The sequence below is a fragment of the Athalia rosae genome, chromosome 7 (assembly GCF_917208135.1).
Source record: "Athalia rosae chromosome 7, iyAthRosa1.1, whole genome shotgun sequence".
Lineage (NCBI taxonomy): Eukaryota > Metazoa > Arthropoda > Insecta > Hymenoptera > Athaliidae > Athalia > Athalia rosae.
The window spans coordinates 9,750,432-9,768,329 of record NC_064032.1 but is presented as its reverse complement, the minus strand read 5'-3'; the positions used below and the strand labels follow the sequence as shown (position 1 = coordinate 9,768,329).

The window sequence follows — 17,898 nt, the reverse complement described above, 5'->3', positions numbered from 1 at the left end:
AGGGGCGGAAGCGCCGCTCGGTTATGTTCGGAGCCCGAGCCGACAGCTCGCGATCGTTCCTCGGCTCTCGGCGGAGGTCGTACGGAAAGCGTACGCACGATATATCGGAGAAACTTGGCGACCGGGAGCCGTCGGCGGTAGTGCGGACGTGATGTCAATAGTGGGACGCGAGGCGTTGGAAATTGTTTCTATCCGGAGCCACCAGATGGTGGCGCCACCGCAACATTCAAAACGATATCGTGCCACCCGCGGCAGTACGGTCTCCCCATCTGGCGGCGGCGTCTTCGAAACGACGCGACATCCCTCTCGCCCTTTTCACCCCTCTAAGCACACGTTCAAAAATTTAAAATACATACGACGGTCACCTTCTTCTTCCTCACCCTCGAGAGGGAACGAGTTGTTCATTTTCTTTTACCTTTTCCCTCTATTATTACATTTATTGTCTTTTTTCTTCTTTTTTTTTTCTTCTCTTCTTCGACCACTTTTCTTCATTGTCTTTCCTTTGTTCGACTTTCTTTTCATTTTTCGCCCTTTTTCTTTCAGTTTTCTATATTCTATATTCTGACAACGTTTCTTTTTCGATCTTTTTTTCTCATTTTGTTTTTTTTTTTCCTACTCTGTTTTTAATTGGGTACGTATACAGATCTTGTACACGAAGTACGATACACGATACCGTTTCGAGGGAGGGGATGTTCCGGAGAGACGGAAAGTAAAAATTGACTCAAAAGAAAGGAAAAAAAAAAAAAAAACTGACAATGAGAAGAATAACGTCACAGCGGAACTTTTTTTCTTCCTTCTGCATGTCTCCACACCGTGTACGGTGTGTTTCGTTTTGTTCTCCGATTTCCGCTCACTTCGGCATAAGGTAAGTAGGTGACGTACGCGTACCTGATAACGAGAGGAGTGAAAAAAAATCAAATTAAAAAAAAAAAAAAAAAAAAAAAATGAACAGAATATCTTTTACTTTCACTTCCCAAAAATGAAACTATACATGTAACTGAAATGAACTGGTAAGTAACAAATAGAGAAGAAAAAAAAAAAAGAAATACATGAATAAACTACACGCACGCTCCCTCGTTATCCCACCTGTTGACTTTTTTTTTATCTTCGTCGTCGCTCTTCTGTATGAATTCTTAAAATAATCAACAATCACCGTGCGGATTCATAAGAGTTTTTGGATTATGAAATATTTTACTTGTTTTATTTTCTCTTGTTTTTTTTCGAGCGTACAGCGAAAAGGGGTCAGAAAATAAAGAAAAAAAAAACCTAAATAAAACGAAACAAACCGGTGTCCAAAAATGCATGTTGTATATACGTGAAGTATAAGCCATGTGAAATCGAGGTTGGTTATGAAAAGCGGTCATGCCGTAGGTACGGTGCAAAGTAGATTCTGTACGGCCGGTTTATAAATAAAGTTTCAACAGATCCAGGGCATACAACGGAAGAATGGACAGCGCGGGTGCTGCATATTCACTCGTTCGAAATAATCGTTTGCCGATTATGTTATATATTCTATAACCCGCGTGCTTCTGATACTACGTGACTCGCACGAACGAACCCAATATTGTTTGACACCACACGGGACGTACACGAGAGGGATCGACTCATCGACGTCATCGGCATCGTTACACCGTCATCTTCTTTCCTTATACGCGTGTGCTTCGTTGCCACGGTATTTTTCTAATCATCGAATTTCGGCCTCTGTATTTAAGAGCGTTCAAAATTTTCATGATACCTATATACGCACCCGTAGTTGGGTAAGGTTAGTTTCTGGGAAGTAACCATTTGAAAAAACAACAACAAAAAATTTTCCCTCTTTTTTCTTCCCCTTTTCATCTCCGCTCCGTTCTGGCACGTTCTCTTTTTCCACCCCCTTCTGTACCCGCCCTCCGCAATTCCGCTACCCTTACTCATCCCCCTTTCTCTTCTCTTCGCCGCTCCGCTCGGTACTCGTGAAGTAGAGAGAAGGTAGTGGGAAAACGCGAGAGGGTGAGGAAAAGGGATGCGCGCGTCTACGGGCGGTCGGTTCTATCGATTCCAAAAGCTGTGACAGCTGTGCGGCCAATTTGTCAAAAGGAATTTCTTCTTCCCTTTATCCTTCCTTCCATTTTTCTCTTATCCCCGTTTTTCGGGGTTCTGGTTTTTCGATATTTCCCCCCCCCCCCCGCCCCTCCCTCCCTAAAAAAAAAAAGAAGAACAATCGCGTGACAATTAATAGCTGTACACCCGGTAAATCAATTCAGCATAAATTACAGATATGATCTCAAGTGCGAATTCTTCAGATTTCAAGTTTCTATGTACGACAACCGCTTGTGTAAATACATCGCACGTTGGATCCGATTGATATTTTATCGATCATCTTTGACAATCCTCTTGACGATGTGACCGATCCAGCGATTGATATTGAATCAGTCATCGATACAGAGCCAGCTGATAACGCGTCTCAAGTATCTCACGTCGAATGCCTACTCGAAGCGTAAGACGAATTTAGATAAAAAATAAAATAGAAAAAAAAAAACTTCGAAATCAGAACGTACCTAAATATGATCCGTACGGTAGTTCGAGTTTCGTTGCATAGGTGAGCGAATGAGAGGAATGTTAAAAAAATAAAATGAAATAACATAAAGTCGGTGTAAATATACAAATAAAAAATACACACAGCTGCCTCGGGGAGATATACGTCCGCATTGAATGGAAACAAAGGAGATGTTAGCCAATTGGTAGAATCACGTGTACAAAAATGTGTATCCAGGGTATGGAATTTACACGATTTGTATTTTGAATGTTGTACGGATATATGCGAACGTGGCACTATAGGTGGAAGCGAATTTTCCAGGGGTATGCGGAGAGGGTCTGTATATAAAGGCTAAACGGGGCAATGAAGGGCGAAGGGGTTAGAGGAGAGGGCTGAAAGGCGATTCAATTCGGCTTACGTCATTCAGCCCCAGAATGAGCAGAGAGAGAGAGAGAGAGAGAGAGAGAAAGAGAGAAGGAGGGGACAGCGACATGAAAAAGAGTTCAAACGTATAGATTGAGAAAAACGAGTAAAAAACAGACTGAAAAAAAAAAAAGAAGTAAATAGGGAAAAGGGAACGTAACATCGAGGGAAACAATGTAATCGAAGCGCGACACACGCGAGTCGAATATCAAATTAATAAAAAATACGTAGAAAAAAAAAAAAAATAAGTAATAAACGGTCCTTCGTTATTTCCTCGTTCCTGTTCGAGGAAAACTATCAGTTTTACTTCACTCGGTGAGAAAAAAAAATATTTCGGGATAATGGCGGATTTCAACGTTTAAAACTATCGCAGGATAAGGTGGTAGGTGTGCAATAGGTAATCCCACGATTCGTGCCTCCATCTTGCGGTAAAATAATTAAACTAAACTAAAGTTGGAGAAAAATTGGGAAAAAAATCGAATAGTATCTAGTTTTGCTTAAATTTTTCAAAACCCCCATAATTTTCAGTATTACCGATTGAAAGAATTATGTATGAATAACTATATGCGTAGCATACTATGTGTACAGTAAAAATATGTAATATATATATATATATATACATTGTAATACATACGCTACGTAAAGCGTTACCACATTATATACATTACTATACATAGAGGGCAAAGAACTCACTCGACTTTTACGTCTATAGTTGTTATAAGTTCTGCACCGGAGCGCGGAAAGTTTTTTTTTTCTCTAGTCCTTTTCTTATAGTTTTTTTCTTTTTTTTTTTTCTTTTTTTTTTTTCTTTCAACTTCCGGTCAACGACGCATCCGAAGAACTATACCGAATGATAATAACAATAACGTCTCACAATTAGTATAGGTAAATTACCTCGAAGAACAGGAAAAATAAAAAATCAAATGATGTACAAATATTGTATATCATCCCACGCTTGTTATGCGTGTACAATACGGTTGATGTGGAAAGTTGCCTATGATATTCTTGCGTGAAAAAACGAAAAAAGAAAGGAAAAAAAAAGAAAAGTGAAGAGATAAAAATTAGATACGAGAGCGAGAAAAGTAAGAATCTTTTTGAGAATGGGAAAAGAACGAAAATACATTGTTAATAAAAAAGGAATCATAACTACATACATTTATGATGTGGAGACACGCGCCACCGATTCTCGGTTACACGCGCATACGCGCACGCACATAAATGCGAGAAATATTAAGATGATGGAAAAAATTTGTGGTGAAATAAAAAGGAGAGAGAATTTTTTCTTTAAATTCCTGCATCTGCCCCGAACGAGCGCGCGCGCGCGCGCGCGCTCTTCACGTAATTCGTTGGTTCTTCTTCACCTGCGAACTCGTATCAATAAGGACAGCAGCTGCGGCATTGAATGTAGATATTAACATGTTCCATGCTACACATTTGGTACAGGTAGGTATAACCTGTAACGGAAGTCGTAACGTGTGTATGGGTATACAGAAACATAATATGCATTCGGCACGTGCTGCCGTTTATTCTTTTTCTTTTTTTCCGGGGGTTTGAGGTACTTTTTTGTTTTTTCATTCACGATTTCTTGCCGCGAAAGTATAAAATTTTTGGTAATCCTACATCCCTTTCGTTCAAGGTTTTTGTTTTTCTCCTTTTTTATTTTCATCCGATCGTTTTCTTCTCACGTGTCCCTCAATTGAGTATGTATTTTCGATGCGAAACGCGAGCGTGTGCTCAAAGTACACACATGTCTCGGGTGTATTGAATTTCTCTTGCAACGCGTTATTTTTACAATATCACACACGCGAATGGCTGTACTCACACACGTACACATCATACGTATACCCATACGATGATTTTTCGCGTGTATTATCATGTTTTACAACGAAGAGAGAATTTTTACTAATAAATTTTCCATGTGGGTATTATATATACGTATGTACACGTAAAATAGAGCGCACGTACTTACAGAACTCACCAGTGGACTCTATGACTCAGAAATGTATTTCGGAATATGAGACACATAATTCCCTCTCTCTCTCTTTTTTTTTCGGTTGTTTTTTTTTTTTATTTATTTATTTCGTTATTATTATTTATTTATTTTTTTTTTTGTTTAGATTCGTTTCTCCTCTCTTATGCTCGCGAGAGACCGAGTTCTAAGCGAAAAAGAAAAAAAAACAACAAAAACGAGAGAGATAAAAGACAAAAAAAAAAGGAGCAAAATCGTGAAAAAATTTACGTCGAGAACCAAAATTATATAAACCGTATTATAACATACACATGGAATGAAAGAATCAAGTTTCGAGTTATACATGAGACTATACTCTGAAGAATCACCGAATATTTTTTCACGGCGTAAACGCGGTAATGGAATATTTCGAAGGAAAAAAAGAAAAAATAAAATAAATATACTGTCTCAATTTATTCGTGGAGTTTTTTTTTTCGATCAATTTTTTTTTTTCCTCTCTAATTCGAGAACTTCTTTTTTTTTTACACATATAAAGTTATACGGAGAGGACCGGTGCACATGATGCGGTTTGGGCCCACGTCACCGGCTTTTCACCTCTTACTCTTTCTCTCCTCTTACCTCCTCTCCTCTCCTCCTACTCGTCGTCTTGTACATTCGTTCAAAGGTAAAAGACAGCGGTGTGGTTTCAGTCGGTGATGCTATTCGAATCTTCCGACTTATATATATATATACATACATGCGCGGAATATGGCTTTTATAAAGTTGTTGTTTTTTTTTCCATAATTTTTTCATTGTTCTTTTACGTTTTTTCATCTTCAATTTTTGTTTTATTTTTTTTTTTTTCTTGTTTTCTTTTTCTATTTTCTAGCCTCGTCCGAAAACCAACGATGTTATACGAACATTTACGAACTCCGTGCTACAGTGTACCTCACACATAGTCAGGTGTATACCTGTATAACATCTTTAACTGCGCAATGTACGAACGCGCAACCGTTGGGTAAGTGTGTAGGGTACCCAACGCTACCAATGAGAATGTGCATTTATATAATACATATATACAAGAAAAGTATCTTCGTACATGCCTTCGCATTTACGTACACAAGCGTTCGAGTCTCTCTAAAAGATTAGGATTGTTGTCAATTTTAATATAATCATTATCATTATGGATAAAAATTTTTTTTTTTTTTTTTTTTCTCCTTTTATCAATCATTGAAAATAATTTTTCGGACCATACGTTCGTTTGAATAGGATATTTCGAGTTGTATAAATAAATTGAACAAATTTTCGACTCCCGATCATTGACCGTCCGTGGCCCGTCGAGTGAAGTTTACTCGTCATTTGTAATATTTTTTTTCGTTCGGGAATTTTTTTTTCCGTCGAATAAATTATTCAAAACGACAAAAAACAATAATATATGTATATGTATCGTTCGATCGAAGCAAGAAGAGACACGGAAATGAAAACCAACAACGATTATTTGTACATAATGCAGTTGAAACTAAGGAAAAGAGATTATGTGTAGGTGTAGTAATATCGGTTTCGAAGGTACACGAGAGCCGCACGATCGTCGCTCTCTTTTTCCTTTTCATTATTTATTCAATGTTTTGTTTTTTTTTCTCTAATTTTTTTCGCCTTTTTCATCCATCTCTTTTATTCCCACAAAAAGATACGAATATGATACGAAATATACTTTGTGTATCACATATATACGTGCAATATAAGGATGTGTACGTACGTGTATAATATATGCTGGATAAGCAAATAAAGATTAGATAAGCTCCAGCTAGCTTCGGTGGTTAGTTAGCTCAACTGGTCAAAAAAAAAGCAGCAAAAAAAAATTAAAAATTAAATATAAAACAAAAAAAAAAAAAAAAAAACAAATTGACACAAAGTTGAATAATGATTGAAACAAAAAAGAAATTGAATCAAAATAAATAGTAGAACCGTCAGGCCTAATGAAAAAATGTAATAAAGGTATATACCCCATACGAAGTTCGTCACGGATCGTGAAATAATAATTTTTTTATTTATTGTTCTGTTCGGCTTAATTATCGGCATATATTATTCAATAGATTTCTCTGATTGTGTGAGAAACTTGTATATATAGATGGATGTAATGGACGCCTGATTCTGATAAATTTGATTCTCTTTCTTCTTCTTTTTTCTTTAAACATTTGGATTCGAGTTATTGCATTAAGCAGCAACACGTAGCTGAGCTTTTGCGCTCGTTATACTCTTTCCGTTAAAATAACCTAATGGTATCGATCTATATCCGGCAGTATTCGCGCCTGCGCCAAAATTTCAGTGTGGTGATGCGATCGTACAAGTAAAACCCATACTCCCAACGTACTCGAATACGTATATGGATAGGCTATCGCGCGTGTGAGGTATATAAATTTCCACCCATACGTATTAAACTCGGTTCGTCGTGACGTACGCGTACTTGGGCTGTGGAGAAGAGACGTATGAATATTCCACACTATTCACCGACGATTACATACACATTCGTCAGAAGAGAACGAGCTGAGCCTTCGATATTTAAATTTTTCAAACTGTCCGCTACCTGCAGCGGTCTCGGGTTTTCTTCTATTTTTTCCCCCCTCCCTTTCCCGCGGCTCTTCTCTTACCGTATTTCGATTTTACGAAAGGTTACAAACGCCAAGGTTTGCCGACCTCGCGTCTGTACCGGATTTGGGTTTGACGTTATTTTTGTTGTTTTTTGTTTTTTCTCGTTTCGGACGAAGATATAACGCGGGATATTGGCGCGAATAGAATCGATGTTGCAACGCGACGACAAAGAGAGGGAATGGAGGAAAAAAATAGAGGATCGGCATTCCGTGACAACGGCGATTGCAAGGGAGTTAGAGGCATAGTCGAGTCTGAGAATGATCGAGGTAGCATAAAGTAAAAGAGCGGCACGGAACCTCAAGCGCAGCAAGAGCAAACGGTGTTGGCTAGAAGCCGTCGACCTCGTATCGCCGTCCAGTCTCGGTATACCTTGAGCTGGTGGTCGGTTCTCTATTCGTCGGCACAGTTCGTTCGCTCGGTGTGTATTATAAACCGGAAGTGAGTCGCGCGCGTTGCGCGAAACTTCTAGAACTTTCCAAATTCCCGTTTCCGTTTACACCGCGCGACGCGTTGAAATACCGCCTTTTATTACGGCCGATACGCCGGGATAACGCGAAAAACGATCGTAGAAAAATCGGCCGATCTGTCGCGCGCGGCTCAAGCGACCGCGGCTGTGCCGATAGTTCGGAAAAATAAGTTTCTTTCAATATTCGCGGCAAACACCGGAAGGAGGCTCGTCCACGATTCGGTTGAAAAGCGTACCGGGAAACGCGCGGCCATTGGTCGAACGGAACGAAACGTACGGAGGTAGGGGGGCGGGGCGAGATGCGAGGCACAGGAGGTTCCCAGAGAAGCGACATCTGGAATCGAGCGGGAAAGGAAGCCGTTTGAAGGCCGACCGGGCGCCGGGGGACGCGACCGACTCTCTGCCATTTGCGCGTCAGTACGCGGCAGCGGAGTGACCGGGATTCTAGTGTGTATCGTCATTGAAGAGCCCTCGCAAATCGGCGGAATAAATAAAACTATACTTTTCATTTTATATTATTATTAATATTATTTTCCAAATTTTTTAACTATTCAAAGGTTGCGATCGATTTACCCACCGTATCACACGTTCCGTCGCTTAAATTCTATTCTCTATTACCAATCGACTATTTCCAAGTGCATTCCACATAGCCGAAGAGAAGAATTTGTTCGTTAATCTCTTCTTCTTTTTTTTCGAATTTAATTTGTTTTCATATTATTCACCAACAAATAAATAATACAGTGTATATTTAAACTCAAAGTACATATATATATATCACGTTATAGATATATATATATATATAGATATATACGCGTATCAACAAATATTTTACATCAATAAAAAAAAAGAAACCAATAATCATGGCCGATACCGCTGCTGTTGATACAAAGTAAGTATATACATGTTATATATATGTATACATATGTATATACATTTATGTATATACATATATACACGTACATTTATAAATATACAGCACTATCGGTCACGCTTTCGTAATGTTTTCTCACTACTTGTATTAATTTTATTCGATACGGTTTTCCAAAAAGGAGATCTGATCGAGAAATTCTCGTTTCAATCTGTGTACATCATCATCGATTACATGTAAACGTGTACTCCCCCACGTGCCGGTCATCGTAATCCTATGTTTACCGGTATTTACTTGTCCCAATTTTTTTTTTTTTTTTTTTTCTTTCTCTCTTTCTTTGGTCACTTTTCGTACATATTTAGTTCAAACGGTCACAAACCGACCACCATGCGCTCGCGATTGATTATTATCCTTATCCGCGATGTCGATGATCATGGTGACGATAGTAGTAGTGCAGTAGTATGAGTGATAATAATAATAACAACAATAATAACAACAACAATAATAATAATAATAATAATAATAATAATAGACTGTTCAAGCTTGCGGAGCCGCGATAGATTTAGCAGCGTTTGTGCAAACTTTCAGTTTCCTTCTTCACCCTACTTTCGGTGGTTTCGGTAAATTTGTTAGTTGGGTTGTGTATAAAAAAAAAAAACGTGAATTATAATATCCCGCGTGAGAAAATAGAAAAAGTTACACGCGCAGGTTACACGTTTGTTCGTATTCGACGCTTCGCGGCTTTTCATTTCCGACTGTACACACTATACACGTTTATACGTATCCTCTCATACATAGAACTTGCGCGCACGAATACGCTCCCTCCTTTTCTGCCTAACGTTCTCTCTCCTCCTCTCTCTCTCTCTCTCTCTCTCTCTCTCTCTCTAACACAGAACATGTCCTCGTGAGTGCAAACCCGACGCCGACGTCCTCTTCGGTATCGATCGTTTTAGAAGTCCCTATGTGTCGGTGAAAGCGAAGCGCCGGCTCTACGAACGCCGAACCGTTTCTTTCGTTATTACAACAGTCCCGATCCCTGAAAGACATTGTAGTTACTTTCCTCGTTCCCCGGCGTTCCTCCGTTACCGTAAAACCCCCGATTGATGAATTGCCGAGAACGATTTTGTAATGATCGGTCCCATCGGGAACCGCAGAGTTCAAATCCCACGAGAAATGTACGTACGGTGAGTTGAAAAGAACCGTTTCCTCCTCACTTCCTTCAAACGGACGGTTGAAGAAAATAAGCGAAAAAGTAAAACGAATTAGCAACAAAGTAAGATGGTTGAAATCGTCGCCCGTGGAAGCGAGCTTTTACCGTCGAATAGCGTCGCCGGTTACGATTTCACCGGCGTCTTTCGTTTGTCGGCGGTCGGGTTTTCGTGGCTTTGTACACAGTCCTCTGCATGTGTGTGTATACGCGGGGTACGTACGCGAGAGGATCCGTACGGTGCCCTCTATGGTTTGCCGCGCTTGATGTTCGGCTTTTCTATTCGTTTAATATCGTTTCGCTTCGTCTTCGAAGTTTTGTCGGTGAGGGTAGAAGGTGAACCGGGGAGGGGGTGAGGGTGTAAAATGGGCGGCGCTTTCGCGTCGAGGTTCGTAAGTTCGCCGTGACCGACGCCGTGGCGCCCTTTCGTTCGCCGAGCGACCCCCGGGTTAACGGCGTCCTATTTCTCGCTCTTTCCAACCTTCGGAAACACGATTCTCTTCACCCTCCTCGTTTGTTCATATCCCCTTTCTCTTATCCCCGTTCCTTCCCTCGTCTTTCGTACACCTGGTACAACACTTTTGGAACCTTGACACCCGGCTTTCGTCGTAACACGTTGGCGGAACAAACCGGCGAATTATCCCCTCCTCTTTTACATGAGGTCAAATTTTTCCGCGCCATTCCCCTCCCGCCCCCCTCTTTTCTCTCGTGATTTCAGATATTTTTCCAAAATACACTCCATCTACTCCGAAAACTGAATGAAATTGTGCAGTTTCCATTGATATTGATTGGCTAACGGTGAAGAAGAAGCAACCGTGTCACTCCAAATTCATCCGCTGACAAATTATTTTTTTTTTTCAACGAAAAATGTGAATTTTCCTTTCTAGGGAAACGAAGACTGTCGCCACACCGGAGAAGAAGGTAGTGGACGAGGAAAGTAAGGTGGTGGAAGACGTTGACGAAGATTCAAAAGCATCGGAAAACGGGGACGCCAAAGAGGTGGTGGCAAAAGAGAACGGAGCCAGTGCCGAAGAAAAGGAAGCGGTCGCGGCGGCTGACGATAAGGACGACCCAGAGTCAACGGAAAACGGCGATTGCACAGGTATAAATTTCAAAATCCCCCTTTTCATCGTAACTATATAATTCTACATACTCAGATGGATACGTCGGCTGTATAAAAATGAGGACGCGTTAAAAATAACTAAATTTGTGAACTGACAAGCAAAAAAAAAAAAAAGGAAAAAGAAAAGAAAGATAAATTGCAGCTGCGCAAATAGCCATGAACGTTAAGTCTTTGGCCGATCAAGTTTTTTCGACGAAATAGCAGATATTGCTGATTACAATTATCATTATTTGTCACTTACTTGAAACGAACCAATTTTATATTTCCGTTTAATTAAATTCCAGACGCCCCAGCCGACGCGTGCTGTATAAAGAGGAAATCAACGGCTCCGCAATCGGACGCAGTTGACGGATCACCGGCGGAAGGTGCGAGTCCAGAAAAAAAAGCAAAACTCGAAGAGAAGAGCACCGCAGATGCTGAGAATAACGGCGGGGAAGCGGAAGCAGCCGCCTAATTTTAACAATTTCACGTAATTAATAATCGAAGTAAAAAGGAAATGAAAAACAAAAAAATTACAAAAAAAAACAAAACAAATTGAATAAAAAATGAAAAAAATCATACAAAAAAAAAATAAATAAAATTAAACAAACAAACAACAATTAAATACAAAAAAAAGCTACCCCTGCCACCCACCCTACTACTACTAACTTAATACAAGATAAAAGTCAACTTACTACAGAAAGAAGCATTTATATACATATATATACGTATATACATGTATATTTAATAACAGCATTTAACGACAAATATGTATGTATATATATATTATATCTATATAAATATATATAATTATTGACGGACGGGCATATTTTAATATGCTAGTAAAAGGGAATACGAAAACAAAAAATTTGACGAACACGTAAAAAATGACTAAAATGCAAAAAATACATTTAATACTATTATATGCCGTTATTAGTTGTTCTTATCGTACAGACGAACGAAGAATTATTACCTGCATAAAAAATAAGCAACAACATCAACGAGGAATAATAGAAAAAAAAAAGAAAGAGATCCTGCAACGAAGACTATACATTCTGATATAATATCTAAACACATATATTATTATTATTATTACAATTATTATTATTATTATTATTATTATTATTATTATTATTATTATTATCTTTATTTTCACAATTGAAACTTCATTGAATTTTTCATTATTTTCTTATTTCTTACAAACGAAAAAATAAAAAATACAAAAAAATTTCAAAAAAATTAAAATAGCAAAAGAACCAAGGTACAAGAAGAAAAAAAATTATCAATCTGTTCATTTTCAATTTTACATTTCATTATATACTTAGATGTGAGTATGAATATGTAAATGAATCACTTGTATCCTAACGATTTCTATATACGAAGAAGGCGCAACAAGAGGCAAACGAGAGAGAGAAAAGAAAAAGAAATGTTACAAGATGTATGTGGTCCACGTCCAATTGCAGTATGTATCAAGTTTGCGTGATGAAATCACGATTATTTTATTAGTAATAATCTTGATTCATTTTTATTTTCTATTTTCTATTTTACTCACTCGATCGCCTAAAAATTCGGACCACCGGAATCGGATTAATATAGATAAATTGAACGAAAAAACAACATTGAGCAATTCTAACTGCAATGTGGCCTCGTTTTTCTATCAGTTTCATGAAATACCTATTCAAACAAATGAAAAGAAAAGGAAGAAGAAAAACCGCTGGTATTGAAAGATGGGAGATAAAATAAACCATTATTTTTTCCATGTAAAAGATGCGCGATTTTTTCGAAAGACTTTCTACCGTATACGTGAAGCGCCCAATTTATAATAATCAATTGATATTTTTTTCCGAAGAAGATGAAGAAAAAACGAAAACAAACAACATTAATATTAAATATAATAAATACTAACAGACGCTGGGCACCATATATCGTACCTCGCAATTTTTCTACCTTCGACATCGATGATGATATCTTGATTCAAATTTTGTAACACTGCAACATTCCCGCAAGCCTGTGCGATTTGATGGTATTGAACGTGAGGAAATTTAAATAAAAAAAAATAATCATATTTTGTCTTGATTTGAAGAAAAAAAAAAAAAAGAAAAGAAAAGAAACCAAGTAACTGATTCATTATTTTTCGTTTCTCGAAAACAAAATATACATATATGTATCAAATAGTATACATATATGAATGTTACCGTGAATGACCGAAATAAGAGAATGTCAAGATTTACCGATGTAAGTCACGAATAAGGGTAATTAGCAAATATTTCGGACATACACTGATTGTGAGCGACTATGTGAATGTTAACATGTCGCTGTCGTCCAGATTTCGGTGTTTCACTGTAGCATATACATATAACGCTGAAGAAACAAACGCACAGTGGCGGATATGCATCCATATATACACATATGTATATAATATTACATACTTGAATTGGTTCTATTTATACATATATTTCGTTTTTTTTTTTTTTGCGTTCTAATTGGACAAAAATTCATTATTATATAGTTTCATTAAATACATAACTACGTACCTATACACCAATATTATCATATACTTATATACTTTTCGGCAACTATCATAAGTACATATATATACGACATATATATTTATGCAATTGATAAATAAATTATTAATTCCAATTCTTTTTTTCGTTTTTATCACTTTCATACATATATGTATACAGATATTGTCACTACCACTGTCATACCCTAAAAAATGCTATACGGTAAATGAATATCACTATACATATATAAATAAGTAAGTGAACATATGATACGCTGATCAAAAGAATATTGAAAATAATGGAAAGAAAAAATTATTACAATTGACTAAGTAAACGAATAAAGATATTTTAAGGTATATTATATGATATCTAGTAGAAAAATGTGTACGTGTGTCTGTCGAAATATAGATATATAGATGAGAAATATTTGTTTGGAAAAAGGAACAACAAAAATAATAATAATTATAATAATAATAATAAAGTAATAAAAATTAATCACAACGGGAAAGGAAGAATAATATACTTTTAAACAGAATATATCTAGGCAAGATAAAAGAGAACATGTAACAAAATGAATCTATATACCTGCCGAGCAACAATTGTGAATCATAAACCCGAATAATAATAATAATAATAATAATACTAGTAATAAGATTAATAATAATGATGATAATGGAATAACAAAAAGGGAAATCTAACTACTTTGCATACATGAAAAAAAAACGAATAGATAAAATTTAGAAATTACAAACGTCGAATAGCATGGTAATCAAAAATAACAAAACAAAGGAGAAAAAACAGACAAACGAAAAGACCAACAAACAATTTTGAAACCAACCAACGTTTAGGAAATATAAATATTATACCTATATGAATATATTATTAACTGACCTAATTAACAAAGGATGATGGTGTACGTGTACAGGATAATATTACATATATATTATATTTGTGTAATTCACTGTGTTCACTACTATTTCAGACAGAAACAATCAACAAAGTAAAACATGATTAATAAAAAATAAGAAGATGAGAATGAAAAAAATTAAAAAAATAAAGACAGAGTCAGAAAAAAATAAAACAAGAAAATACTGAACTGTTTCTCTTATAGTATGGCAATAAAATGTTCGTTTTAAATTTGAAGTATTCATTTTTCTAATCTCGAATCCATCAAACCATTATACATATATAGATATCGGTAAGCCAACTTGTATAGGATTTTTTCCCGATATAGATATTATATCGACCGTATCAGCGGAGCGAAGAAAACAATAAATTACTCTGGACAAAATTTGATGCAGAAAATTTAACGATGCGTTTACGACAACTAATATCTTGGGATTCACCGATCTTCGCACTTGTGGATATGCATCATTCTTTGTTCTGTAGAGTGAATTCATATCTCTTGTAGGGATGTCATATCGTTCATGCGAGTCACAGAGCACGGTCCGGAATCTCATTTCAGGAGAATAACATCACCACAGTTTTATTTAACGCGTATATTTTTTCTCCGATACTAACAATAAGAAGAATTTTATAAAAATTATATTCATATATATTCAATTAACTGAACTTTGATGCTATTTTTTTCTTTCCCCAAATATGTTGCAAATAATAAATATTGTCATCGCCGTATTATTCGTTAATGACGTCGTCGGCGCGGCAGCAACACCAGCTTTGGGCAAAGTTTTCGAGTGAGTACTTCATTATTGAAATATGTGAGAAAATCTTTCTTGAATATTGACGAAATTATCGTGATATCATTACAGAATACCAATCTACAGAAAACCTTTGGAATTCGTTAACGAAAAATCCCCGGATACCTCAGACAATGACATTGAAAAACCAAAACCACCAAATCCTTGGAAAAATGACACTGTCTCGTTAGAAAAATTTATGGACGTGAGTAATTTTGACAAACTAATCAAAGGTACATACGCACAGGTAAATTTAATAATTATTAATTACTCGATAATTTAGGCAGAATACTTTGGAATAATTCGTGTTGGAAGACCTGCAAAAGAATTCAGAGTTGTTTTTGCTACAACATGGGCAGACACTTGGCTTCCATCTGCACATTGCGGTCTACTGGAAATGGCGTGCAGTGAGTATTAGATGAAAACAAGAAGTGTAGTGAAATTAGTCGTTGTGTATGATATCGATTCTTGTTTTTTTTTGCAGTGATACACACGAGATACGACAGCAGCAGGTCTTCAACGTACCAAGAAGATGGAACGCCTGCTAAATTCGAACAATCGGGAAACGATAATCTCAGTGGTTTTGTATCGCGGGATCATTTCCATGTAAGTACAATAACAATTTTGATTTTTCAGTTTTTTCCAACTTTAAATTTGGATGGATATTTTTAGCTAGCTCACATTACTCTGGAAAATCAAAGTTTCGTCGAGGTAACTCACATTCCATTCATACCCTATGGATATAGCAAAGCTGATGGTATAGTCGGCCTTGCTTTTCCCAATATGAGACAAGTTCAAGTAGAAACATTTTTCAGCAGCATGTTGAAACAAGGCCTCATTGAAAAACCTGTTTTTACCTTCTACTTCAACCGGTACAAAATGCATTGACATCCTTTTTTTCTAAATGAGTGATAATCAATCTTATGCATCTGTTATTTTGTAGAGATCCTACGACGGAAAGAGCTGGTCGTTTGATACTTGGAGCAACCGAACGAAAATACGTCAATGGTTCGCTCACTACTGTTCCAGTTATAAACAAAGGGTATTGGAGCATAAGAGCCGACAGGTAGAGTAATATATGTATAATTATGATGTTGAAGGTAAATTAATGATTGTTCGTTGAAAACTGATTTCAATTTGTGCTAATGTTTTAGAATATTACTAGAAGATTATTCAAAAACTTATGCATTTTGCAAAGACAGTTGTGAAGCTATTTTAGATACAACTACAAACACAATAACAGGACCTACTGCAGAGATTGAAAGATTGAATGCACTCCTTGGAGCAAGAGCATTTGTTCCGTCAATATTCAAAATGAACAGATATATGGTAAAAGTGATTTTCAATTATCGACTGAAATATTGGCTTGAAATTATGCATTAGAGATATTATCTATATTGTTTTTTTTTCACAGGTAAATTGCAGAGACTCTGCTAAACTACCTCCTATAAATTTTGTTATCGCTGGAGTGGATTTCACCATTCGTTCCAAATACTACATTCAACACGTGAGTATCAGAAGCTGTTTGTGAATTGATTCTCATTCACACATCAATTGGACATTCATCCTAATGCAAAATCTTTTTTGCAGCTTACATACGAGAGCATGGAAATCTGTTTGTCTCCTTTTGTACCCGATAATCAAACACAATGGTTAATAGGAGGTGCATTTTTGATGCAATTTTACACGGAATATAATTTCAATACTGGCCAAGTTATGATAGGGCACACGAAGTACTGAGAACATCTATCATCAGATCATCATCAACTATCATTGTTTCTACAAAGTGGCTGTTTTGTAAATTGATATAACCAAGTATTCTATATTACGTCAACGATATCATGTACAGATTAATGGAATGCTTATTTGTAAAATGATTGTGCAGAATTAATCGAGTCAATAATAAAACGCTCAATTCTGCTAAAGTAGAATGGAAAATATACAAAAGAAAACTTACCGACTCACAAACAGCCAGAAGTTTTTTTCTCCGCATGACAATTCGAACTTTTATATCCACGCTCGTTGTCACTAGACACTTCCTGTATCCAAAATCCCAACTCGAGCGACAGTGTTTGGTTCACTGCTGAGATCTCTAATTAATAAGGAATTCCATTATTATATCAGACGATTCGCTTGCGATTATTCAGGATTATGAAAGATCGATTAAAACACGAAATGGTAATAGGTATTTACTTTTGAATCCCTTAAAAATTTACTATTTGCCTTTAGAATTACATTTACGCACCAAAAAATTCTCCAGTCAAACCACTCCGAGCAGCGTCCGAACACCAACTGAAGAAGGTCGTAGACCTTCTTACACTCATCGATCTAGTTCAAAACCGATGCGAATAGTATAAGAAATATTAAGCCCAAAAAGTACGTCGAATCGGAGGTAGGCTTAAAATAATTAACAGATCAACAAGTTGGAGCGTAATTTTTGCTGACAACCGCGTCGGTCGTAAGAGATTTCAAAAAGATGACTGCGCGACTGTCTTTGATAAATCGAGATTTGATTC

The 17,898-nt window shown here is 36.8% G+C and overlaps 2 protein-coding genes across 5 annotated transcripts; both read left to right on the top strand.

Annotated features, from left to right (window-relative positions):
* The first annotated feature begins 5,866 nt into the window (after positions 1 to 5,866).
* Positions 5,867 to 14,828, top strand: LOC105691079. 4 transcript variants are annotated; one of them, XM_048658409.1, is made up of 3 exons: positions 5,867 to 5,904; positions 10,964 to 11,178; positions 11,484 to 14,828. In XM_048658409.1, the coding sequence occupies exons 1-3, from the start codon at positions 5,882 to 5,884 to the stop codon at positions 11,651 to 11,653; spliced, it is 408 nt and encodes a 135-aa protein (XP_048514366.1). In that variant the 5' UTR covers positions 5,867 to 5,881; the 3' UTR covers positions 11,654 to 14,828. The 4 variants fall into 4 exon arrangements, with proteins under 4 accessions (XP_048514366.1, XP_012264752.1, XP_048514365.1 ...); XM_012409329.3 differs by lacking the exon at positions 5,867 to 5,904 and adding an exon at positions 8,373 to 8,890; XM_048658408.1 differs by lacking the exon at positions 5,867 to 5,904 and adding an exon at positions 9,983 to 10,044.
* A 151-nt stretch (positions 14,829 to 14,979) lies between these two features.
* On the top strand, positions 14,980 to 17,334 carry LOC105691080 (cathepsin D-like). The gene is made up of 9 exons (XM_012409330.3): positions 14,980 to 15,379; positions 15,455 to 15,587; positions 15,666 to 15,789; positions 15,867 to 15,988; positions 16,055 to 16,254; positions 16,326 to 16,448; positions 16,537 to 16,711; positions 16,797 to 16,889; positions 16,973 to 17,334. Exons 1-9 carry the CDS (start codon positions 15,288 to 15,290, stop codon positions 17,120 to 17,122), a joined length of 1,212 nt encoding a protein of 403 aa, XP_012264753.2. The 5' UTR covers positions 14,980 to 15,287; the 3' UTR covers positions 17,123 to 17,334.
* Positions 17,335 to 17,898: the final 564 nt, after the last annotated feature.